The following is a 27,542-nucleotide window of genomic DNA, read 5'->3' as shown; positions in this document are numbered from 1 at the left end:
GAAAACTTGCATAACTCAAAAAGTTGAGCTTTTTTCACCAAATCTGCACTAAATATAGAAAATTCAGAAGATTTCCAACCCAGGAAAGCAAGAATTATGATTGTAGCATGCATGGTTCAAAAGTTATTGTCATTATTAAATGATTGCTTTTTCGGACGTTTCAGGCGCAGATAAGCTTAAAAATGGGCTTTCCAGCCTGCAAGTCACACTTTTATGAAAACTTGCATAACTCAAAAAGTTGAGCTTTTTTCACCAAATCTGCACTAAATATAGAAAATTCAGAAGATTTCCAACCCAGGAAAGCAAGATTTATGATTCTAGCATGCATGGTTCAAAAGTTATTGTCATTATTAAATGATTGCTTTTTCGGACGTTTTAGGCTCAGAGAAGTGCAAAAATGGGCTTTCCAGCCTGCAAGTCACACTTTTATGAAAACTTGCATAACTCAAAAACTTGAGCTTTTTTCACCAAATCTGCACTAAATATAGAAAATTCAGAAGATTTCCAACCTAGAAAAGCAAGAATTATGATTCTAGCATGCATGGTTCCAAAGTTATTGTCATTATTAAATGATTGCTTTTTCGGACGTTTCAGGCGCAGATAAGCTTAAAAATGGGCTTTCCAGCCTGCAAGTCACACTTTTATGAAAACTTGCATAACTCAAAAAGTTGAGCTTTTTTCACCAAATCTGCACTAAATATAGAAAATTCAGAAGATTTCCAACCCAGGAAAGCAAGAATTATGATTCTAGCATGCATGGTTCAAAAGTTATTGTCATTATTAAATGATTGCTTTTTCGGACGTTTCAGGCGCAGATAAGCTTAAAAATGGGCTTTCCAGCCTGCAAGTCACACTTTTATGAAAACTTGCATAACTCAAAAAGTTATATTAATTATAATGACTCAAATTGTATTTAATTTGTGCCCACAGAACCCTTAAAAGCAGCCAAGTTTTGACAGAATTTAAAGGGACAGAGTGTGAAAAAACTTGAGACACATTCAACTCCATTGTCTCAAAGCATTTTTCTAATGTGAGCTGCAGTACCACAATATCGCCACCGGAGGGCCCTCGTTAAATAAGCGCCCATTCATTTCCAATGGCTCAATGTATTTACAACGGGAGCTGCAGTACGGCAAAAATCCCACAAGATGGCACTCAACTCAAAAAGACAACACCGTCAAATAGGTGCCAATTCATATGTATCGGAGCATTTGTATCAGAAAAGTCAATGCTTTGTCAGCCATAAAGAGACAGTGTTTAAATTTAAAAAAAAAGTCTTTTTATTTACATTGAATCATAAGGTTTTGTTTTTACTATTGCATGAAGAACAGTTGAAACAGCCACGTTTTGTCAAAAATTAAAGGCACAGTGAGTGAAAAAACGTGAAACCCATTTAATGACTTTGGCTCAAAGCGTTTTTTCAAATTTCAGGTTGCAGTGCCTCAGAAATGCCCCTGCTTGCCTCGACATAAAGGGACAATGTTTATATAAAAAGAAGTAATTTTACGTAAATTGACTCTGAGCATTTTTAATTATAGCCCTCAGATCCGTTGAAAACAGTCAAGTTTAATCAGAACTTAAAGGGACAGTCCAAAAAAACTTGAGAAACATTCAACTCAATTTTCTTAAAGTGTTTCTGTGAGCTGCAGTACCGCAAAAACGCCACCGGAGGGAACTCGTTAAATAGACACCCATTCATTTCCAAAGGCACAATGTATTTACAATAGGACCTGCAGTACGGGAAAAATCCCACAAGATGGCAATCAACCCGAAAGTACAACACCGTTAAGGTGCCAATTCATTTCTATCGGGGGATTTTGAAAAAAAGTCACAACGGTTACAAAGTTATCGTCATTATTAAATGATGATATTTTAAAACATTTTAGGCTGAGAAACGCATAATAAAGCAGTATTTAGTTTGCCAGTCACATTTTTTTAAAAGTTGCATAACTAAAAAGTTGAACTTTTTACACCATTCCTGCACAGAATATATAAAATTCACAAGTTTTCCAACCCGGGAAAGCAAGTTCAATGATTCTAGCTTGTACGGTTACAAAGTTATTGTCATTATAAATGATGTTATTTTTGGAGATTCAAGCTGAAAAACGCATTATAAAGAGGTATTTAGGATGCCAGTCACACATTATTAAAAGTTTGCATAACGAAAAAAGTTAAAATTTTCCACCATTCCTGCACTAAATTGTGAATATGCTTGATGGCTGTGTTTTGCTGCTGTTGGTGTCAGTGGATTTGTTCAGACCGAGGACAATCGACTTTGGCCTGGACGGATCTATTGACACTAACAAAGATGTTGTATAATGAAATTGTGAATATGTTTGATTTTCGAGAAGGTTTGTTCAAACCTCACTTTGTGTTTGCTGTTAAAAACGTAATATTGGAATATAATATTGTGAATGTGCTTAATTGCTGTTGAGATTGTCATGATTGTTTTCTGTTTTTAGTGTCAATAAATTTGTTCAAACCAAAAAATTTCCTGCACTAAATATATACCATTTTCAGGTTTTCCTACCCAGGAAAGCAAGTTTTATGATTCTGGCATGTATGGTTACAAAGTTGTTGTCATTATTAAATGATGTTATTTTCGAAGTTTCAAGCTGATAAACGCATAATAAAGCGGTATTTAGGATGCCAGACACACTTTTTTAAAAGTTTGCATAAGGAAAAGAGTTGAAATTTTCCACCATCCCTGCACTAAATACATACAATTCACAAGTTTTCCGGGAAAGCAAGATTTATGATTTTAGTATGTATGGTTACAAAGTTATTGTCATTATTAAATTATTGTTTCTTTGAGCGTTTCAGGCTGAGAAATGCATAATAAAACATCCACAAGTGGCGGGCAAACACCAGCCTGGGGTTCGGCCCACTAGTCCCCAAACACAAGCCGGGAAAACATCCACTCGTGGCGGGCACCAGTCCCCAAACTCAAGACCCGGTGCTCGGCCCACTTGTCCCCAAACACAAGCCAGGTCTACATCCACTAGTGGCGGGCACAAGTCCCCAAACACAAGCCCCGGAGTTCGGCCGACAAGTTCCCAAACACAAGCCGGGAACATCCACTATTGGCGGGCACAAGAGTGTTATCCATAAAGGGACACCGTGTGAACAAACCTGAGTCCCATGAAATTATATTGACTCAAATTGTATTTAATTTGTGCCCACAGAACCCTTAAAAGCAGCCAAGTTTTGACAGAATGTAAAGGGACAGTGTGTGAAAAAACTTGAGACACATTCAACTCCATTGTCTCAAAGCATTTTTCTAATGTGAGCTGCAGTACCACAATATCGCACCCGGAGGGCCCTCGTTAAATAGGCGCCCATTCATTTCCAATGGCTCAATGTATTTACAACGGGAGCTGCAGTACGGCAAAAATCCCACAAGATGGCACTCAACTCAAAAGTGCAACACCGTCAAATAGGTGCCAATTCATATGTATGGGAGCATTTGTATCAGAAAAGTCAATGCTTTGTCAGCCATAAAGAGACAGTGTTTAAATTGAAAAAAAGGCTTTTTATTTACATTGAATCATAAGGTTTTGTTTTTACTATTGCATGAAGAACAGTTGAAACAGCCACGTTTTGTCAAAAATTAAAGGCACAGTGAGTGAAAAAACGTGAAACCCATTTAATGACTTTGGCTCAAAGCGTTTTTTCAAATTTCAGGTTGCAGTGCCTCAGAAATGCCCCTGCTTGCCTCGACATAAAGGGACAATGTGTATATAAAAAGAAGTAATTTTACGTAAATTGACTCTGAGCATTTTTAATTGCAGCCCTCAGATCCGTTGAAAACAGTCAAGTTTAGTCGGAACTTAAAGGGACAGTCCGAAAAAACTTGAGAAACATTCAACTCAATTTTCTTAAAGTGTTTCTGTGAGCTGCAGTACCGCAAAAACGCCACCGGAGGAAACTCGTTAAATAGACACCCATTCATTTCCAAAGGCACAATGTGTTTTCAATAGGACCTGCAGTACGGGAAAAATCCCACAAGATGGCACTCAACCCGAAAGTACAACACCGTTAACGTGCCAATTCATTTCTATCGGGGGATTTTGAAAAAAAGTCACAACGTTTACAAAGTTATCGTCATTATTAAATGATGATATTTTAAAACATTTTAGGCTGAGAAACGCATAATAAAGCAGTATTTAGTTTGCCAGTCACATTTTTTTAAATTTGCATAATTAAAAAGTTGAACTTTTTACACCATTCCTGCACAGAATATATAAAATTCACAAGTTTTCCAACCCGGGAAAGCAAGTTCAATGATTCTAGCTTGTACGGTTACAAAGTTATCGTCATTGTTAAATGATGTTATTTTTGGAGTTTCAAGCTGAAAAACGCATTATAAAGAGGTATTTCGGATGCCAGTAACACTTTTTTAAAAGTTTGCATAACTAAAAAAGTTAAAATTTTCCACCATTCCTGCACTAAATATATACCATTTTCAGGTTTTCCTACCCAGGAAAGCAAGTTTTATGATTGTGGCATGTATGGTTACAAAGTTGTTGTCATTATTAAATGATGTTATTTTCGAAGTTTCAAGCTGAGAAACGCATAATAAAGCGGTATTTAGGATGCCAGACACACTTTTTTAAAAGTTTGCATAACTAAAAGAGTAGAAATTTTCCACCATTCCTGCACTAAATATATACAATTCACAAGTTTTCTAACCCGGGAAAGCAAGATTTATGATTCTAGTATGTATGGTTACAAAGTTATTGTCATTATTAAATGATTGTTTCTGTGAGCGTTTCAGGCTGAGAATTGCATAATAAAACATCCACTGGTGGCAGGCACAAGTCCTCAAACACCAGCCCGGGGTTCGGCCCACTAGTCCCCAAACACAAGCCGGGAAAACATCCACTGGTGGCGGGCACCAGTCCCCAAACTCAAGACCCGGTGCTCGGCCCACTCGTCCCCAAACACAAGCCAGGTCTACATTCACTAGTGGCGGGCACAAGTCCGCAAACACAAGCTCCGGAGTTCGGCCGACAAGTTCCCAAACACAAGCCGGGAACATCCACTATTGGCGGGCACAAGGGTGTTATCCATAAAGGGACACCGTGTGAACAAACCTGAGTCCCATGAAATTATATTGACTCAAATTGTATTTAATTTGTGCCCACAGAACCCTTAAAAGCAGCCAAGTTTTGTCAGAATTTAAAGGGACAGTGTGTGAAAAAACTTGAGACACATTCAACTCCATTGTCTCAAAGCATTTTTCTAATGTGAGCTGCAGCACCGCAATATCGCCACCGGAAGGCCCTCGTTAAATAGGCGCCCATTCTTTTCCAACGGCTCAATGTATTTACAACGGGAGCTGCAGTACGGCAAAAATCCCACAAGATGGCACTCAACCCAAAAGTGCAACACTGTTAAATAGGTGCCAATTCATTTGTATGGGAGAATTTGTATCAGAAAAGTCAATGCTTTGTCAGCCATAAAGAGACAATGTTTAAATTGAAAAAAGTATTTTTATTTAAATTGACTCATAGGGTTTTGTTTTTATTACTGCCTGCAGAACAGTTGAAACAGCCAAGTTTTGTCAAAAATTAAAGGCACAGTGAGTGGAAAAACGTGAAACCCATTTAATGACTTTGGCTCAAAGCGTTTTTTCAAATTTCAGGTTGCAGTGCCTCAGAAATGCCCCTGCTTGCCTCGGACATAAAGGGACAATCTGTAAATAAAAAGAAGTAATTTTACGTAAATTGACTCTAAGCATTTTTAATTGCAGCCCTCGGAACCGTTGAAAACAGTCACGTTTAGTCAGAACTTAAAGGGACAGTGTGAAAAAACTTGAGACACATTCAACTCCATTGTGTTTCTGTGAGCGGCAGTACCGCAAAAACGCCACCGGAGGGCACTCGTTAAGACGCCCATCCATTTCAAAGGCTCAATGTATTTACAATCAGACCTGCAGTACGGGAAAAATCCCACAAGATGGCACTCAACCCGAAAGTACAGAAAAGTCAATGCTTTGTCAGCCAAAAGGTGATTACCTTTTTGAAATATTTTAAAGGGACAGTGTGTAATATTTACTGCTTGGTGGAAACACCTGTTGGTCTGGAGAGAGATGGACGGGCGCGCTCAGGCTGTACTTACCCAAGACAGAACATAGTCAACTCAAGTCATGTTTGTTTGTATAACCCTTGATCTATGATGATAAGGAGTCTCAAAGAGCTGCACAGACCACCGATTATTGCAAACCAGACTATTACGACACCATCCCCTGATCTAAAACCTACATGAGGGCAAGGAAAAACTCAAAAATAAAGAAACCTTGAGAAGATACTGCACATGAGGTAATCCCCCTTCCAGGATGACCAGGCCGCAATGGATGTTGCAATAACAAATAATACACTGAAGTTGTCAACAGGATAAAAAGGTCATTCATAAACTAGAGAATAGAATTGTGTGTTTAAAACTAGATTTAAACAGTTCCACTGAGGTTGCAGGCCGAATCTCAGGAAATGATGCAATGGTGTGCTTAAGGGACTCACTCACCAAACGAGTGGTACAAAAAATATGTCTAATATATATATTCCCTACTTTTTGACTTTCCTTGAGAAATGCTGAAGGAAAATAGGTGTTTTTTTGCTCCCATTCCTTCTACGTAGTTTGTAGTCTTCCTGGGACTCATTTCTGTCTGCACTACACATGACAGCAACATCTAGGGGACAGGACCAGTGGTGTCACGAGACGGAGTGGAGTGGAAGGAATGATCGGACCAGAACGGAGGCAGGAGGCAGGAAGGGAGAACTCAATTGCGTAACGATCCAAAAGTTTTATTTAACAAAATAAAAGTTGTGCAAAACTCTGGGACATGACGAAAAAAACAGTTGATTCTTCCAACTCAACTAAACAGGACAAGGCATAACAGAACGGACAATGTTTTAAACTAAAACAGGACAAGGCATAACAGACCGGGAGTGTGTATATGTAATGAGCCCGCACCCGCAAAGCCCACAATCAAGCCTTAAATAGCAGACACTCGATTAGTTGAACTGCTTCAGCTGGGCCCAGGGGGCGGGGCAGACCGGTCGCCAAGGCGACCATGACAGAGCCCCCCCTTTAAGGGACAGCTCCCGAGGTCCCAAAAAGAAAAAAAAAATTACTACCTCGCGCCCCGGAATGGTTCGACGCTCACGATTGGGGCAACCCCGCTCCCTCCTCCGAACACGCAGGAACGGGGAGAGGCAGGCGCCATCTGCGTCGGGCGGATCGGAATCGGCGCTCGGCAGGGGGGGTCCGGCGGGCAAACTGGACAGGCGAAAACAGACAGACAAACAAGGGAGTCGAACAGGCAGGCAGGCCGGAGAGTCGAACAGGCAGGCAGACCGGAGAGTCGAACAGGCAGGCAGGCCGCGGAGTCGGAGTCGGACTGGCAGGCAGCAGAGACGGAGTCGGACTGGCAGGCAGCAGAGTCGGAGTCGGACTGGCAGGCAGCAGAGTCGGAGTCGGACTGGCAGGCGGCAGAGTCGGAGTCGGACTGGCAGGCGGCAGAGTCGGAGTCGGACTGGCAGGCGGCAGAGTCGGAGTCGGACTGGCAGGCGTCGGAGTCGGACTGGCAGGCGTCGGAGTCGGAGTCGGACTGGCAGGCCGCGGAGTCGGAGTTGGACTGGCAGGCCGCGGAGTCGGAGTCGGACTGGCAGGCCACGGAGTCGGAGTCGGACTGGCAGGCCGCGGAGTCGGAGTCGGACTGGCACGCAGGGGAGACGGAATAGCAGGCAATCGGCACGGGAGTCGGGCAGGCAGGCATGAGAGTCGAACAGGCAGGCGTCAATTCTTCCCGGGACCCCATTCGAGGCACAGCAATGGCCACGACGGGCGGGCCGTGGTTCGAACGGGCAGGGAAGGTTACCTCTGCTTGCCAAACGGCGTCCTCCAGCTCTCCCCAAATCGCGCAGGGATCGTTCGCTGAGTTCAAATGTTGGCGGGCTCATTCTGTCACGAGACGGAGTGGAGTGGAAGGAATGATCGGACCAGAACGGAGGCAGGAGGCAGGAAGGGAGAACTCAATTGCGTAACGATCCAAAAGTTTTATTTAACAAAATAAAAGTTGTCCAAAACTCTGGGACATGACGAAAAAAACAGTTGATTCTTCCAACCCAACTAAACAGGACAAGGCATAACAGAACGGACAATGTTTTAAACTAAAACAGGACAAGGCATAACAGACCGGGAGTGTGTATATGTAATGAGCCCGCACCCGCAAAGCCCACAATCCAGCCTTAAATAGCAGACACTCGATTAGTTGAACTGCTTCAGCTGGGCCCAGGGGGCGGGGCAGACCGGTCGCCAAGGCGACCATGACAAGTGGAATGTTTAATCAGCGCAGTTTTTTTTTTTTAGAGGCGGCACAGCAAGTGGGCGGTTAGCGTACAACCCACAGTGCGGAGATTTAGGGTTCAAGTCCAGGTGCCGCGGGGTTTGCATATTCTCCCTAGGCACTCTGGTTTCCCATATTCCAAAGACATGCATGCATAGTTAGTTCGCCGGTCCAAATTGTCCCTAGATGTAAATGAGTGAGTGAGTTTCTTGATTCTGTGACATGCAATTTGGCTAGCCATCAGTTCATAGTTTTCTCTGCCCACTACTAAAAGATAGTTGGGGGGGGTTCGAGCACCCCAGCAACCCTGGTACTTTTGAGTCACTTTTGAGAACTGTTATGCACTCTACAGTAAAGCTTATTATGCTGAAATAAGCTTTATAATAGAGGGCATAACAGTTTAAATACAAGCGATTTGAATAGAAAAAGGCAAAATAAACATGTTACCTGCTCAAAAGTGTATTGTATACGGTGTGCATTACCGTTCGATTACATTCACAACAAACACAAAGACGGAATGCTTTAAGTTGTATTACATTCCCAACAAATGCAAGACAAAGAGGTTTTGGTTATATATTCGCCACTACATTCCCGAAAAGTGATATAAAAGTGAGATAAAACGAGGTAAAAATGGATATGGTAGCGAGAGGATGCAAATCTCGGCAGGGATGCATTTCTCGGCATAACACTGGCTCATATGGCCTATTAGATGTGACCGCTCCGGCGCACTGGCCTCTTAGATGCGGGTCTCACGCGACCGCCCTATAATATGAAAACTATTCTGCGTATTAGATTTTTTTTTTTAAAGCAAGAATACAACCGAATTGTAAAAACAAAACAGAAATTTAAAAAAAGATTAAACAGTTTGGTAATCACATTTTTCTAAACAAAGCTCTCAAACTCAGATAGTTGGGCGTTATTTTAACAGCACTAAATTACTAACACAAATCACATACAAAGCATGTTAAAACAATATTTTAAAAATAACAAATGAAAACGTCCTCACCCTATTAATCCAAAAGAAACACAAGGAACATTTCTCATTTAATTCTCGTGTTTGTTGCGGTGTTTTGTGAATAAAAAAATTGCACTGAGAACTTCAATTTCAATTTTTTTGTGTGGTGGTGATGGGGGGCACCATAAAGCATTTGTGCTTAGGGCACCCAAATGACACTGCTCCTATGAGACTCAGGTCTGAGCATGACCCAGATGTGTCTGCGTTGTTCTACTGACTATTTTGCGATACATCTGTCATATGATTCGATCAATAAATCACATACAAACGATCACCAACCCAACAAATCTAAAAAATAAAGGGAAAACATGAAATGGGGGTGTACCTACGTCGCCTCGACTGCTCCGGGTTTAACCGTCATTTCGATTTACCAAAACCACTTCGTCTTCATTTTTTGGGAATGTAATACAACTTAAACCATTCAGTCTTTGTATTTGTTGGGAATGTAATCGAACAGTAATTTACACCCAAACATGCATTTCAGGTGAATTGGCCGGTCCAAATTGTCCCTAGGTGTGAATGAGCGAATGAGTTGTCTGTCCCTGTGTGCCCTGTGATTGGCTGGCAACCAGTTCTGGGTGTCTCCTGCCCATTGCCCGGAGATGGCTGGCCAAGTAATGTTTTTTGTATATACCTTAATCATAAGTAGTCTCAAAGGGCTGCAGAGATCAGACTATTGCAAAATACAGACTATCATTGCACCATCTGATTTAAACATCCATTAGGGCAAGGAAAAACTCAAATATCTCAGCATGAGGAAAATGAAGAAACCTTGAGAAGGTACCGCAAATGAGGTAATCCCCCTTCCAGAATGACGAGGCTGTAATGGATGTTGCATTAACAAATTGTCACGTTAATTTTTTTTTATTTAAAAAAAGAAAAGTACAATATATAATGAAGAATAAAAATTTAAAATAAAAAGGTTGACCGGGTTGCAATGGATGTAGCATTAACAAACAGTACACAGATACTGTCAAAATGGTATATAGGTCATTCTTATAATTTATAATATAAGTGTGTTTTAAGCCTTGTCGAGTCAAGTCAGATTCATTTATAAAGCCCTTAATCACAAAAATGTCTCAAAGGACTGTCAGGAACCAGGAACGGAGACGGGAACCCAATTGCGTTAGTTTCTAAGTTTTATTTGAAAAGAGATGTAAGCTGGCACCCACGATCCAGTGATCGTTGATTGTGGGGAGCAGGTCGCTTCGTGATGCGGAAGTCGCACTTCTCTTAGCGGGAGCTGAAGGCTCGCAGCGATTGGACGGACGGCAGTCCCGTGACAGGTAGGCAGAATCAATACGTCTTAGCGGGGAGGTCGATGGCCAGGGCAGGAGAGTAGCTCGTAAACATGGGGCAGAAACAGGTCGGAACCGAAGGCAGGAATCAAAACAGGAGAGTAGTCTTTGGTACTTGCTAATCTGGCGAAACACACAGGAACACAGGAGTACAATCGGACGTCCTTGTCTGGACGCTGACTGGTTAAGAAGTGAACGTCGGCAAATTAGAGAGCGCGCTCCGGCGTGCCAAACGATTGCCACAGGTGTCTTCACTTCGGCAATCATGACAAGGACTGCACAGGATTACAATTACACAACTAGACAATTCCCGCGGCAATTGTAAGAGTTGTGATTGATCTGGAAGATGATCCCGGTATGTATATATAACCCCGGTTGTTAGCATTATGAGTTAGCATAAAGTTTTTAGCTCAGAGAGATGTTTCTGTTATTTTTTACTTGGTTATGTGGGGGGACTCTGCCCCCCCACACCGGTACTGGCAAGTTCATTTGAGATGGGCCCACAACCGTTAGCAACAAGGATATGCCTTGTGGAGGTCTAAAAAACACATTCATGGTAAAAACCATAGTAATAACACTGTTATTACACTTTAAAAACTTTTGAAATATACATGTTCAAATAGAATGGGCCGTTCGATTTTAATTGGCCCATCCGGAATGCATTGAGCCCATTCAATTTGCTGAGTCGTTAGCATGTTAGCATTAGAATAATTTTGCAGCATGAAGAAGTTAGCATTTAGCCTTTAGCATCACTTTTTAGCATGTATCCGTTAACATAACTCATCAAATGAGGCCATTAGCATAATTTTTAAATATTAATTCGTTACAATATTGCCATTACCAAAATCTTTTTGCATGAAGTTAGCATTTAGCCGTTAGAATCACTCTTTAGCAGTTACCCATTAACATAACTCGTCAACACTGCAAAAACTGCCTCTAAAAAAACAAGAAAATCTAGCCACTATTGCAGGAAATTTACTTGTTTCAAGCAAAATTATCTGCCAGTGCAGCAAGAAAATCCGACTCATAAAGTTTTCTTGAAACAAGAAAAAAAAAAAAGAAAATAAGATACCTAAAAATGTTATTATATGCAGTAATACTATTAAGTGTACTTGTCAATTTTTTTTTTTGTCTCATTTTAAGATATTTGTGCTTGTTTTGGAGAATTATTGTTTAGAAACAAACTGGGTTTAAGCCAGGATTGCTCAAAAGTAGTTAGCATGAAGGTTACAACAAGATCAATATTCTTGTATTAAGTTGAAAATAAATTAGAAAATGGGTCAAAAACAAGATACATTTGCTTGTAATAAGTAATAAAAATCTTAGGCGAGGAAGTCTTGTTTCAAGAAATTCTCTACGTTTCGATATACTATACAAATGCAAAAATAGTTTTAATGTGAAAATTACCATTTTATTGGCAAACCACAAACCTTTGTCATTATCACAAAACACAATTGACATACCAGTAACAAAAATACTCATTTTCTTGACAAGATCTTGAAACGTTTGTTGGCGAACTGTAAATCTGTGGGGGTCAGATGCATCGACATTTCGTTCTGTATACACGTGTACTAGAATGACAATAAAGTAGATCTGAATCTGAATCTAAATCAAAGTTATCACTTACACATGTATCAGTGAACTGTCAAACAGACAACACATTTTTTTGCCTACAGAATATAGAGTGCAAGTTACCAATTTCTAAAAGAGAACTGCAAACATTCTTTTTTGTCTAATTTTAAGAACATCAGTTGGGTTGTTTTTTTTAAATCAATGCTTAAACTCAAAACAAGGCAATTAAAACACACACTTACAGGGAGACTGAGAGGCCAAAGCGTAAGGGGTCACAAATGTTTATAACAGAAAAAGTTCTCAAAGTACGTCCATGGATGGGTGTGTGGGTGTGTTCCCGAGGGGAGGCAGCATTATACAAAGTTATGCAAAAAAGGCCATCCAATCACTTCTTGCTCGTTTGAAAGCTGGTGTGGCATCTTTGTCATGGATTGAGTCCCCCAGGACCTCAGTTTGTAGAAGGGAAAGAACAGAGGCCACACATTTAGGGTAGGTCATATTTAATACATAATAGTATGCAATTATGTAGAATACTGCATCCCCTAGGTACCTTTTGGGTGATGGGATTGCTTCGGTTCCAAGGCAGAGAAAGGAGTCGAGATTTTCATCCACCAAAAGGAGTGGTGTGGTGAGTGGCCTTCTGTTCAGGAACGTCTCGGGGTCCTCTGTGGGCTTAACAGAAAAACACAACATCAGTAGGACAGCAATCACATCCCTCCATTCCCCGACTAAACATGACAATTTAGTATGAACAGAATAGAGGACCAACAAAAGGAGCAGCCATATTTGAGAAAGTTTAGTATGCACTTATGTAAAAGTTTGTGACTTACCAGAAGAACATGAATGAGCAGCATGGTCAAGAGGTTTATTGCTTGCTCTTCTAAAAAAAAAAAAAATCAAATCAAATATTTGTCTCTCAGTATACAGAAACAAACAAGGATACAGATTCTATTGGTATTATGTTGGCTGTTCTTACCAGCTGAAAGTGACATTGGAGGTTTCATTGCCCTCTTGTAAACCCCATAGAGGCATAATCTAGATTTGAATTCGAGCCACCGCTCCCTCAGCTCTTGCACGTAGTTGGAGTTGTTGTTGTCTATTATTCGTCTTAGTTCATCAAGAACCTTTGGTGGGGAAGACACAAAGAAGTGTTGTATGGAAATATCCAACACATAGTAGTTAAAGCATCACTTGAAAACAACAATTATATGTAGAGAGGTATTCTGAAAAACTATGTTCCCCTTCCCCTCCTCCATTTGTGAAAATAATTCTATTCACACTGATGATAAAACGCTAATAGACAGGTGTGTTGCAAATAACATGCGAAACAGATGGACTATCAGATATTCTAAAGAAGGAAAAATCACACCACAATGCATAAATGCTGTTTTCCCTGTCTACATGCAGAAATAAAACCAGATTGCTCATTTTCATTTTTCAGAGAAAATACATGAAAGGTTTTCCTGCATGGAAATGGGGTCTGAAACAGCTATTTAATGTATCAAAGCAGTATGCACCCAATGTTCAAAAGAACAATTTCACTGTTCAACTGAATCAAAGTGTGAATTGTGATCATACTTACATGATCAATATCTCGAAAGCATGGATATGCCTTCAATATTTTTGCCGGTCTGTCTTGTTCCCTTATTGTGTCCGAATCAATGAAGGCCCTCTTCCCCTCAAACTCAAGGTCAAGAAGTTGTGCCACATCAGCTCTGTTCTGTTTGGTATTGCGATATGGCCATGCGGCTGTCCTGCCTACATTCTAAAAAGGTAAAAGAAAATATCACAACACAGTTGAGGTCAAAATTATTTGCTTCTTGCTAATGTTATTCATGCTATTGTTTCTACTGGAACAAAGACAAAATGTCCACTACAGCTAATGAAGACATTCATTAATATTACTTGATTAGAAACAGGAAAAGGCAAACATTACAAGGTCAACATTTTCACCCCCCTGTAAAACAATAGTATTTATGAGAGTTTTGTGGTGCCTGGCCTTGTCCTTTTCTGCTTTTTCTTGTTTCTGTTCAGCCCACCAGTTGAAAATTTCAATAAAAGCTGGAGATGTTGTCTGTGCCCTCCTAAAAGAAGTAGAACTATGTGCAGTGCTGATTTATCTTGTATTTTGTGTAATTTCAATGAATGGGTCTACTCCATTGTGAATGCTACATTTTGTTTTATAAAATTACAGAGAGCATCAGCTTGTTTTGCTGGAGTGCTGGTTATGACTTGGGGGTCCCCTTCACTTTCTGGGCTGCTGATGGTGCTACTGCAGCTTGGGGAGACAATGAAAGTGAAAATGCTGGAGTCAAAATCCCCCTCATCTTTTCTCTGTGGCGCCAAACTCAAGGCGTCTCTTTTTTTCCCCTTGCCGGTGTAGCCCCCTGCGTTTTGCGTGGAGTCCTGATGTTTTGCAAAAGCAGGATATGCATGTGTGGATACTGTATATGAATTTATGTTCATGCTGAACAAAGAGAGAAACTGTGTAACATGTAATCCTGGTCGCTTAGATTAGTACAGGGCTCTTGTCGTAATGTTGACTAGTTTTAACGTTATATATTATAGTTAACAGTTTAAATCAACGACCATTTTGTAAGGGGTTAGCTCAATTCCATAGTTAACGGTTTAAATCAACGACCGTTTATTAAGGGGTTAGCTTAAAACTTGAGCTCACCCCTTACAAAATGGTCATTGATTTAAACCGTTAACTACGCATAAATACCGTTAAGAATCATATTTTACTTTTAATCACATTGTTTCTTGTTAAATGTTAAGACAATACAAACCTTTTAATTGTAAAAGTATTTTCACTTCTCTCCAAGTCAAAATACCGAATGGAGTTCGTCGAACGTTGAGGTAGTGTGAGCGAGTCCAAGTATTTCCGAATAAATGGGCGGAACCATATAAAGGAACGCAATATACAATTATTAAACAAAATCTATGAACTATCTCAGGGAAAAAATATAGTGTTCTCATTTATAAATATTAAATTTGTGTTTCGAAGTAAAGACTATCCAGTTTTAGTTAGGACACTGTACGGGTCAGCCACTTGCATTGTAAATGGCATCCCTATTTTTTTGATATGGAATTATCCAGCGCGAAAAAGGCGGAAACTAAGCATCAGCTTGTTTTGCTGGAGTGCTGGTTATGACTTGGGGGTCCCCTTCACTTTCTGGGCTGCTGATGGTGCTACTTCAGATTGGGGAGACAATGACAGTGAAAGTGCTGGAGTCAAAATCCCCCTCATCTTCTTTCTCTGTGATGCCAAACTCAAGGCGTCTCTTTTTTTCCCCTTGCTGGTGTAGCCCCCTGCGTTTTGCATGGAGTCCTGATGTTTTGCAAAATCAGAATATGCATGTCTGGATACTGTATATGAATTTATATTCATGCTGAACAAAGAGAGAAACTGTGTAACATGTAATCCTGGTCGCTTAGATTAGTACAGGCTCTTGTCGTAATGTGGACTAGTTTTAACGTTATATATTATAGTTAACAGTTTAAATCAACGACCATTTTGTAAGGGGTTAGCTCAATTCCATAGTTAACGGTTTAAATCAACGACCGTTTTTTAAGGGGTTAGCTTAAAACTCGAGCTAACCCCTTACAAAACGATCATTGATTTAAACCGTTAACTTTGCATAAATACCGTTAAGTATAATATTTTATTTTTAATCACATTGTTTCTTGTTAAATGTTAAGACAATACAAACCTTTTAATTGTAAAAGTGTTTTCACTTCTCTCGAAGTCAAAATACCGAATGGAGTTCGTCGAACGTTGGGGTTGTATAAGCGAGTCCAAGTAGGTCTGAATAAATGGGCGGAACCATATAAAGGAACGCAATATACAATTATTAAACAAAATCTATGAACTATCTCAGGGGAAAAATATAGTGTTCTCATTTATAAATATTACATTTGTGTTTCGAAGTAAAGACTATCCAGTTTTAGTTAGAACACTGTACGGGTCAGTCACTTGCATTGAAAATGGCATCCCTATTGTTTTGATATAAAATTCTCCAGCGCGAAAAAGGCGGAAACTAGCACCTAACGTGTGCAACACCATCAACAGAGGACAAAGACTAGGAACCTTCCCGTGGTGTCCTGCGAAGGGCTCTCTCCAGGGGGAGCCTTACGAATCCAACTCAGTCCACTCAGACTCGCTCTTTCTTTCTTTCTTGGTCCTCTCTCCTTCTTTGTCTCTCCTTTTCTCTCTTCCCCCTTTACACTCTTGTCTCTCATTTTCTCTATCCCTCTCTTTCCTACTCTCTCCCCACCTCTCTCACTCTCTTTTCCCCCTTTTTGCGTTTTACTCTGTCTGTCTTTCTCTCTTTCTATCTGTCCCTCTCTTTCTCTCTCTTCTACTCTCCTCTCTCTGTTCTTCTTAGGGCGGGCGACTTCGAGAGCAATCCTGGCCTCCAGTCCAAATGCCAGTGGTGCTTTCGAACCATTCACTCCGACCACACCCCAATCACCTGTGCTATCTGCCCAAGGGGCTTCCATAAATCATGCACCGCCCTGTCCGAACGTACTAAGGACTTTAGAGGCTTCGTCTGCTTGGTTTGCTTGGGTCGCACCCCGTCAGGCCTGGCGGCACAGGACAGTTGCAGCCCCCTCTCCTTCGGAGAACTACGGAGCCTCCCACGAGCGAGTCTGGCGCTACTATGGATTACCTTATGCGCCTTGAGTGACTTAACGACGACGACACCATCAACACAACCAAACTCGATTTGATTAGAGTACAGTGGGACCTCGCTACTTACTTACTACTACTCGCGGTTTGACGTTCGCGGGTTCAGAGCTTCGCGGGTCTAAAAAAATAATATAAATTATATTTGTATATATATATATATTTATATCTCATATATATCTCATCTCATTAGCCGTACCGCTTATCCTCATTAGGGTCGCGGGGGGGCTGGAGCCCATCCCAGCCATCTCCGGGCAGTGGGCAGGGGTCACCCTGAACTGGTTGCCAGCCAATCGCAGGGCACACGGGGACAGACATCTCACTCGCTCTTTTCACACCTAGGGACAATTTGGACCAATTCACATGAAATGCATGTTTTTGGAATGTGGGAGGAAAACGGAGTCCCCAGAGGAAACCCACGCAAGCAGGGGGAGAACATACAAACTCCGCACAGGAAGTCTGGAGCTGGATTTGAACCCACGCAGGAGGTTCCCATGACTTGAACTGTGCCGCACATGCGCTAACCACTGCCCCACCGTGCTTTATATATATAAAGCATATATGTACAGTGCATCCGGAAAGTATTCACAGTGCTTCACTTTTTCCACATTTTGTTATGTTACAGCCTCATTCCAAATTGTATTAATTTAATCTCTTATCTCAAAATTCTACACAAAATACTCCATTATGACAATGTGAAAAAGTTTTTTTTTGAATTTATTAAAAATAGAAAAACTAAGAAATCATATTTACATAAGTATTCACAGCCTTTGCTTAATACTTTGTTGATCCACCTTTGGCAGCAAATACAGTCTCAAGCTCAGTCAGGTTGGATGGGAGACGTTTGTGCACAGCCATTATCAGATCTCTCCAGAGATGTTCGATCGGATTCAAGTCTGGACTCTGGCTGGGCCACTCCAGGACATTCACGGAGTGGTTCTGAAGCCAATCTTTTGAGATCTTGGCTGTGTGCTTTGGGTCGTTGTCCTGCTGAAAAATGAACCTTCGCCCCAGCCTGAGGTCAAGAGCGCTCTGGAGCAGGTTTTCATCCAGAATATCTCTATATGCATTCATTTTTCCTTCTACCCTGACTAGTCTGCCAGTTCCTGCTGCTGAAAAACATCCCCACAGCATGATGCTGCCACCACCATGCTTCACTGTAGGGATGGTATTGGCCTGGTGATGAGCGGTGCCTGGTTTCCTCCAAACATGGCGCCTGGCATTCACACCAAAGAGTTCAATCTTTGTCTCATCAGACCAGACAATTTTGTTTCCCATGGTCCGAGAGTCATTCAGGTGCTTTTTGGCAAATTCCAGACGGGCTTCCATGTTTCTTTTACTAAAGAGTGGCTTTCGTCTGGCAACTCTACCATACAGGCCTGATTGGTGGATTGCTGCAGAGATGGTTGTCCATCTGGAAGGCTCTCCTCTCTCCACAGAGGAACGCTGGAGCTCTGACAGAGTGACCATCGGGTTCTTGGTCACCTCCCTGACTAAGGCCCTTCTTCCCCGATCGCTCAGTTTAGAAAGGCCGGCCAGCTCTAGGAAGAGTCCTGGTGGTTCCAAATGTCTTTCATTTACAAAAAATGGAGGCCACTGTGCTCATTGGGACCTTCAAAGCATCAGAATTTTTTTTGTATCCCTCCCCAGATTTGTGCCTCAGGACAATCCTGTCTCGCAGGTCTGCAGACAGTTCTTTTGACTTCATGCTTGGTGTTTGTGCTCTGACATGCACACTCAACTGTGGGACCTTATATAGACAGGTGTGTGCCTTTCCAAATCATGTCCAATCAACTGAATTTACTGCAGGTGGACTCCAATTAAGCTGTAGAAAGATCTCAAGGATGATCAGTCGAAAAAAGATGCACCTGAGCTCAATTTTGAGCTTCATGGCAAAGGCTGTGAATACTTATGTAAATGTGATTTCTGAGATTTCTATTTTTAAAAAATTCAAAAAAAGTTTTAAAAAAAAGTTTTGTGTAGAATTTTTAGATAAGAGATTAAATTAATACAATTTGGAATGAGGCTGTAACATAACAAAATGTGGAAAAAGTGAAGCGTTGTGCATACTTTCCGGATGCACTGTATTTATATATACCGTATTTTCCGCACTATAAGGCGCACCGGGTTATAGGGTGCACCCCGAAAAAATAGTTTTTGGTCCTATTTTTGAGATACATAAGACGCACCCGATTATAAGGCGCTACAATGGGAACGTGGACAAAACAGTCAGATAGTTCAGTCCAACTTATTACCCCCTTAATATTCCCAAAGCTTGCAAAGACGCAAATACGTGTCGAGAACACGTGCGGATGCTGTGTCCGTACGATGTCACTCAAATGCATCGTTCCATCATTCAGAAGGTTAAAGTCTTGGGATTCAAGAAATGCCAACCATTCCCTAGTTTATATTTTCTTTTTCACTCGCAACTTTACTGTGCATATGACAATAAACACTTGGAATTGAGTTTAATTTAAAAATAGACACTCTATTCCATCCATTATCTGCACCGCTTATCACAGAAAAATCTAGTTCAGTCTGAAACAAGATATATAGCCGGAGTAGCTCACCGAAGTCGTTGTGTTCATGATAATGTGCAGCCGTGGTCCTCTTATATCCGTGAATGTAGTAAATCCAGAATAAAATATTTACAAATACAGTATAGTAAAAAATGCTTTCTGTATGCCGTCAGCCACGTGCTATACAAATTCATCTTTTTCGGCCAAATGCAGGCTTTGTTCAGCCGTGAAAGCCAATGCCAGCCTGTAAATGATAAAAAGGATCCGCCTCTTGACCTCCGAATAACTTTAGCCAATAGTGATCGATTCAACTGATGATTGACGCATCTTTTTTGGCCAATTGCAGGCTTTGTTTTGCCGTTTAAGCCAATGCTAGCCTGTAAATGATAAAAAGGATCCGCCCCTTGACCTCCGAATAACTTTGGCCAATAGTGATCGATTCAAATGACGATTGACACATTGGTTAGCCAATGAAACGCCGGTAAATAAATCTCAGCATACACCGCGGACTACTTGATGTTCGGGGGAAAACTAGTTGGCGGCTGCAAGTTAGTTGCAAGACTTTGCGAACTAATATTGATCAATAAATAAGGCGCACTGTATTATAAGGCGCATGGTCAGCTTTAAAAAAAAATAAAGGCTTAAATGTCTATTCTTAACACATCGTGCCTTATAGTGCGGAAAATACGGTATACATATATATATATATATATATATATATATATATATATATATATATATATATGCGCGGCAAGTCATGGGAACCTCCTGCGTGGGTTCAAATCCAGCTCCAGACTTCCTGTGCGGAGTTTGTATATTCTCCCACTGCTTGCGTGGGTTTCCTCCGGGCACTCCGGTTTCCTCCCACATTCCAAAAACATGCATTTCAGGTGAATTGGCCAGTCCAAATTGTCCCTAGGTGTGAATGAGCGAGTGAGATGTCTGTCCCCCCGTGTATATCTATATATATATATCTATATATCTATATATCTATATATCTATGTATATATATATATATATATATATATATATATATATATATATATGTATATATATATATATATTTTTTTTTAAAGCATTTTTGAAGGGGCGTCGCTACTTCGTGGTTCCACGTTCGCAGGTTCAGAGCTTTGCAGGTCTAAAAAATAATAATAAAATAAAATAATAAAAAAATATATATATTATTTTATTTTTATTTTTTCAAGCATTTTGGAAGGGGCGTCGCTACTTCGCGGATTTTCAATTTTTGGGGGTGGTTTTGGTCCCCATTAACCGCAATAACTAAATAATAATACTTTCATCATCACGGATTCAAAAGACACGCTTCTTACTTTTAGGTTTGATAAATAATATTTTTGTTGTAGATTCATCTTTATTTTGTTGCGAATATCAAATATATGATACATTGGATTTCATTCGAGATTTATTGTCTTATGAAATCGCTGTACCAAATGCTGCCCTGGCAACAGAGTTCATAGATTTGGAGAAATTAGCTGATTACACTGCATACCACTTTGCACCATTTAATGAAAAGATATACGTTTTTAGAAAATATGACTTAACTGGTGTGCTCTTGAATTCGAGTGTTTAAAATGACACATTATGAACGGCAGAAATTGTGCTCATTTATGCATGAGTTTACATTTTGACAAACACTAAATATATTTGATATTTGGACTGAGGTTTGTGGGGGCTATCTGTATGAGCAAGGCCTAGCTGGCTCCGGACTTTGGACGCAGAATTAAATGTGATTCTATGCAATTTTAACATGTTCGTTCTATGTTGCCACTTTGTGCATGTGATTGGCAAGATATTTGTGTGTGTTTAGCCCCTGCCAAGCGGATACAATGTAAATATGTGAACAAACCATGTGGTGAAATGCAGAGCTGGGGATTAAGATGGAAACTGCATGAGTGCTGTTGTGCCTACAAGCCAATCAAACTTAAGGACCTCTTACACAAATCTCCTGATTATTTTTTTTTTAACATTATATTGGTGTTTTGATGGGTATGTCATGTTGGATGAAGGCGTCTACCAAACATGTAACCATAGCTATAACTTAAAGTAGTTGAGGTATTCCCCACAGTGTTTTGAGAAAAGTTCATGCTTTGTTATTGTTAATGGTCGACTAAATTGATAAAATCATGTTTAAGTTTAGTGACATTTACAGACTAGACATTGTTTCCCACATTGCTTTATAGTTAAGGCTACACCTGCTACCTTAACTGGCTAATGTCTATTCTTAAAACATCGTACCAAGAGTAAAAGGTTTAATATTGAACACTAAATTGTCCATCCATCCACCCATCTTCTACCGCTTTGTCCCTTTCGGGGTCACGGGTGGGAGGGCTGGAGCCTATCCCATTTACCTCGGGCGTAAGGCAGGGTACACCCTGGTTGAGTCGCCACCTCATCACATGGCTAACACAAACAGACAAACAACCATTCACACTGCGACACTGAATTGTACCTGAGTAAATGAATACATATGATGATTCATAAAATCAATTCTTACATTATCTCAATGAGTTGGGTTCCATTCTTAAAACAAGTTGATGTGAGTCTTGAAACAAGTAAAAAATATCCTTAAGCTGAGTTGTTAATATGCCTCTAGGCTATCTCTTCGACAATTTAAGATACATTTGCTTACAATTACTTGAATAATATAAGTTAGTTGGCACAATATTAATTTTCTTGAAACAAGTGATAGTATCTTAACTATCTTCAGCCTGAATAAGTAAATAAGTCCCAAAAAATTGTGATCAGATAAATACACTGAATTCAAGTAAATTACACTAGTCCATACTTTCAATTTTTGCAGTGAACATGAGACCATTGGCATAATTTGTAAATATGAAGTCATTAAAATATTGCCTTTACCAAAAAATTTTAGCATGAAAAAGTTGGCATTTAGCCGTTAGCATCACTTTTTAAAATGTACCTGTTAGCATAACTCATTAACATGAGGCCATTAGCATAAGTTGTAAATATGAAGTCGTTAAAATGTAGCCAAAATTACCAAAAAATTTTACTATGAAGAAGTTAGCATTGCCGACAGTGTTTACAGCTAGCTTGCGCTAATACTTGGGCTGGCTGTGCCAGCCTAACCCATTGCTGGCAGTGTTTACAGCTAGCTTGAGCGAATACTTGGGCTGGCTTAGCCAGCCCAACTTGTCACCAACAGTTTTTACTGCTAGCATTAGTAAGCATAGCATCAACCTCTCATCGCTAATACTTGGGCTGGCAACTGATCACCAACAGTGTTTACAGCTAGCTTGCGCTAATGTTGTGGCTGGCTATGCCAGCCCAACACTTTGCTAGCGGCGCACATAGTTAGCATCCTCTCGCTAGCATCCACTCTTAGGAATTCACCATTTACCCATGGTTAAAGGAAATTTGGGTCGGGCCACCCTGGACAGTCCCTGCTTACTATGACTACCGTCTGGAAAAGCCCTCGTTTCCATGACTACCCATAGAAATGAATGGGCCCATGTATTACGGATGGGAGAATTTCAAAACCCATTATTCCGGATGGGGACTCCTATCGCTGTGAATAGACACACAACAAGAGTCCCGGTCGGGCCGAAATTTTTGATATATGAATCGATGGGGTATTCTAAAAGCTCTGGGAGGAGTTCCCCGTTAAAAGTCGGCGGAAGAAGATAGATATAATAATAATATCTCGGAGGATTATAATAGTTGCAAGCACAACTACATTGCCCTGTGCTTACAGCACTTGGCAATGTAATCGTGCCTTGCTGAAGCAATCAAAACTAATTACCTGATCTTAAACCAACATGCGGGCAAGGAACAACTCAAAACCTCAGCGTGAGGAAAAAGAGAAACCTTGAGATGGGACCTCACAAGTGGTAATCCCCCTTTCAGGATGACCAGGGTGAATTAGATTTAGCATTACAGTACACAAACATAGTAAACACTAGGTAACATGTTGAAAATTTGTCCGGAAAGTGCATGACAGCAACGACGCCCCCAGCCTGTAAATTAGTCCAGAAAGTCTATGACGGCCACGACGCAGCTTCCCATCTCTGCCAGCTGGTCAATGCAGGCGTTGACATGCTTCAGGTCAAACGCTGGTCCACTGACTCATCTCAAATCGTCCTTCTCCTTCGTATCACCACCAGCCAGGCAGTCGGAAAAAGACAGGACAGTACAGAATATGAGGTGGGCATCAATCATAAGCTTTGGAAAAGAAGTGTGTCTTAAGCCTTGATTTAAAAACTTCCATTGAGGTTGCAGATCTTATCTCCGGAGGCAGGGCATTCAATAGCACCGAGGCCCGGATGGAGAACGCTCTCAAGCCTGCAGACTTCTTGGCTCTCGGAGTCACAAGTAAACCGGCATTTTCCGAGAGGAGACTCCGTGCAGGAACATAGGGGGAAATCAAATCAGATAAGAGGGTGCAAGTCCATGCAAACATTTGTATGTTAATAAGAGAACCTTAATGTCACATCTTAAGTGGACTGGGAGCCAGTGTAAGTTGGCCAATACAGGAGTAATATGCTCAAACTTTTTCGTCTTAGTCAAAAGTCTAGCTGCCGCATTCTGAACCTAGACATGGGGAGACCAGAAAGCAATACATTACAGCAGGGGTCGGGAACCTATGGCTCACGAGCCATATATGGCTCTTTCTATGAGTATCTGTGGCTCAGAGACAAATTTGATTGCATGCAAAATTTCTCCATCTTGCTTAAAACTTGAGTTGTCTATCCTATTTTGATACACGCAAAGCCAAACCAAAGCTAAATAACAGGATATTACTTTGCAGTATATATAGGGCACGTTTTTCACTACAATTTACAGTCAAGTAACACACAAAAAAAGGGGGAAAAAAAACTCGTTTTGGTTTTACAACGCTAAAGAATCCTTTATATAAAAGTTCACTATATAATCTGTGTTCAGTGTTCAGATACCTTATGATGAATCCACAGAACTGTAAATACGCTAAAACACCGGAAGAGAACTTAGTCATTTGATTGGGTGAGTGGGAGGGATGGGTGGAGCTATGCAAAAAGTGCAAGCACTCCCTCCCATCTCTCGCCCTACGCTGTCTGTGCCAAAAGTGAGCTCATCAGGCTCCCTATTTGCAGAATGTTGTGACGTTTTTACACAATAACTGCTTGCATCTGGTTTTGAAACCAATATATATGAAAAAAAGGGTCAAAAGGAGTTTAACCGATCTTGAGTAATTGCAAGAAAGAGACAAGTGGTATGTTTGTTGATTTTGGGACAGGGGCTCTGGCATTATTCTCTTTTCATAATTTTTATCAAATCATCAAAAATAAATGTGCTGAAGACTAAGCTTTTGTCTGGGGTGCGGGTTTAGCAATTTAGTACATTTGTCTCATAATATATGGCGTGGCTCTTTCCCAAAATAAAATTAATATTTTTTGCTTTTATGGCTCTTTGAGTCAAAAAGGTTCCCGACCCCTGCATTACAGTCATCAAGCCGAGAAGTAATAAACGCATGAATTAAAACCTCTGCATCTGATTTGGACAGCATCAAACGAATCTTCGCAATATTACGGAGGTGGTAGAAAACTATTCTAGTAATATTTTTCACGTGTGACTGAAACGACGGATTAGGATCAAATATAACACCTAGATTTTTGACCCGAGTCACTATGGGTGATATTACATTTGTCTAGGTTCAGGGCAGTGTTTGAAAAAAAAACTCACAACAGTGAGCTGGACCAATAATCGACATTTCAGTTTTTTTCTCGGTTAAGGCGCAAAAAAATAAGTGACATCCATCTTTGAATCTCAGTAAGGCAAGCCTCCAGATTTTGAAAATTTAACTGTCCAGTTGTCTCCAGTGGCACATACAGTTGAGTGCCATCTGCATAGAAATGGAAACTAAGATTATACTTGCAGATAATGTCACCAAGTGGTGTTCCACAGGGGACATCAGAGTGTTTAGAGGTCAGATTGCCTTAGTTAACACGTTGCATCCTGTCTGACAGGTCGGACCTAAAACACCAGAGTACAGTTCCTGAGATACCAATGCATTCCAGACGAACAAGCAATATGTTGTGGTCGACAGTATCAAAAGCAGCACTGAGATCCAGTAGCAGTAACATTGATGAGGCACCGGAATATATTGCTAAAAGGAGATCATTGGTTACTTTAGCCAGGGCTGTCTCAGAAGAGTGATTTGCCCTAAATGCTGACTGGCCAGTTCAAAAGAGGGTATTTTCTGACACGAAGTCATTTAGCTGCTGTGCAACGACCTTTTCAAGTAAAAATGGCAGATTTGACACTGGCCTATAATTACCTAGGCTTTCTGGATCAAGGTTAGGTTGCTTAAGCAAGGGTTTAATGACGGCAGACTTGAAAGCTAAAGGAATAATACCCAAGGATAGCGATATATTAATAATATTTTAAACTGATGGTCCTAAGATCCCAAACAGATCCTTCACCAATGAAACTGGAAACGGATCAAGCAGGCAAGTAGTTTGTTTGGCCCTACTAACCATCTGTGTTAGACTATCAAAGGACAAATCATTGAAACTGGAGAATGTTTCTAAACAACCGCCGACACATTCCTTTCTTAACACCTCCACATTTTTGAGGTAGGACGAGGTTGTAGAGCGTACATTTAAAATTTCATTCCTAATGAGTTGAATATTTCTATTAAAACATTCCATAAAGTCATCAGCAGAATAAGTAGAGCTATTTGGGTTAAGTTGTTGTCTGGAAGGTTTCGCAATTGTGACAAACAAAAATTTCAGATTACTCTTATGTATAACGATAATCTTAGAGAAAAACGATGCTTTAGCTGAGGCAAGAGCTACTTTATATTTCAGCAAGCTGTCACACCAGGCCAGTCGGAAGACCTCCAGCTTTGTAGTGCGTCAATTTCGTTTAAGTTTCCTGCAACCTTGTTTGAGTGACCTGGTTTCTTCAGTAAACCAAGGTGTATGCTTCTTAGGTCGAAATGTATGCCTTAGGGGCGCCACAGAAACAAGAACATTAACCAAAGCAGTATTAAAGTTGTTTGTGAGTGAGTCAACAGACCCAGTGTACGAAGGGAAGGCTGCAGTTACCGTAGGTAATAGTTCTTTTAAAGTTAATCCCACTGCAGGGCGGATATTGCGACTGCTAAAACCTAAATTTTCCTTATTACTGTAAACATTGAACAGCACCTCTCACTTAACAAGATCGTGATCAGAGATGGCATTAGGATAAGGTAACACTGTAACATTTGAGGCTACTACGCCCCGGGTCAGAACAAGATCTAGAGTGTTCCCATCTTTATGAGTGGGCACATCAACTATTTGATTGAAACCAAATGTATCAATCAGTGACTTAAAAGAATTTGCAAGTGAATTTGATTTTATGTGAACATTAAAATCACCAATAATTACAACATTGTCCGCATAAGTTACTAACAGTTCCGAAAATTCATCCAAAAAATTTAAGTATGGTCAGGGTGGGCGATACACAACAACTACATAAATTGGTGTTGACATAAAAGACCTCATAACAAGTGCTTAAAACGTTTTAATAACAGTAGGGGTACCAGGAGTAAATTTCAACTTACTTTCCGACAAAGTTAGAGGGAGAAGCCTCATTTAACACTACAAACTCATTTGGTTTTAACCAGGTCTCACAAGGGCCAACAAGTTTATGATTGTTTTCATTAATAAGGTCGTTGACAAGTAAAGCTTTGGAGGCTAGTGATCTAATATTCAGAAGGCCAAGCTTCAGCACTGTGGACTGAGCTGAGCACTTTCCCGAGTTTTGAACCTTATGGTTACCTTGGTGGTAACCTCCACAGGATTATACTGCCAGTCCTGCGTCTTGTGCTTTGCATGGCGGCAGATGCGGCCCGAATTCCATACCACAGGAATATTGTTGACAGGTGGAGTAGCAGGATGACTAGTGGTAGAAAATAATGTTATTTCTTCTCCCTCCTCACCTAACAAGGGAAAATCAGAGGTAAGAAGCACAGAAGAAGATGCTATTGAACACAGTACAGTTCAGGGTGTGTGGTGCAGGCAATGGAACGCTCTAAACTACAAAAACTATGTGAATCTAGCATAGCGCTAGTTAGCCCTAGCAATACAGACTCCACACC

General features: G+C 40.6%; 1 protein-coding gene and 1 pseudogene across 2 annotated transcripts in view; both read right to left on the bottom strand.

Annotated features, from left to right (window-relative positions):
• Positions 1-12,052: 12,052 nt before the first annotated feature.
• LOC148345735 (uncharacterized) overlaps positions 12,053-27,542 on the bottom strand; it is a 55,678-nt gene continuing 40,188 nt past the window's right edge. Inside the window, exons 2-7 of one of the 2 annotated variants that reach the window (XM_088325805.1) lie at positions 27,223-27,383; positions 13,818-14,000; positions 13,212-13,359; positions 13,066-13,115; positions 12,786-12,907; positions 12,053-12,682 (exon numbers count right to left, since the gene is read on the bottom strand). In XM_088325805.1, coding sequence (XP_088181931.1) covers positions 12,589-12,682; positions 12,786-12,907; positions 13,066-13,115; positions 13,212-13,359; positions 13,818-14,000; positions 27,223-27,383 — 758 coding nt within the window. In that variant the 3' untranslated portion in view covers positions 12,053-12,588. The remainder of the gene's footprint in view (positions 12,683-12,785; positions 12,908-13,065; positions 13,116-13,211; positions 13,360-13,817; positions 14,001-27,222; positions 27,384-27,542) is intronic. The other variant, XM_088325806.1, reaches the window with a different exon arrangement.
• LOC148345736 (uncharacterized) lies at positions 24,553-27,210 on the bottom strand (annotated as a pseudogene).

This window comes from Urocampus carinirostris, unplaced genomic scaffold, assembly GCF_059441175.1.
Source record: "Urocampus carinirostris isolate Australia breed hairy pipefish unplaced genomic scaffold, RoL_Ucar_1.0 HiC_scaffold_27, whole genome shotgun sequence".
Classification (NCBI taxonomy): Eukaryota; Metazoa; Chordata; class Actinopteri; order Syngnathiformes; family Syngnathidae; genus Urocampus; species Urocampus carinirostris.
Note: the sequence above shows the minus strand (reverse complement) of the source record. Positions and strands in the feature narration are given on the sequence as shown.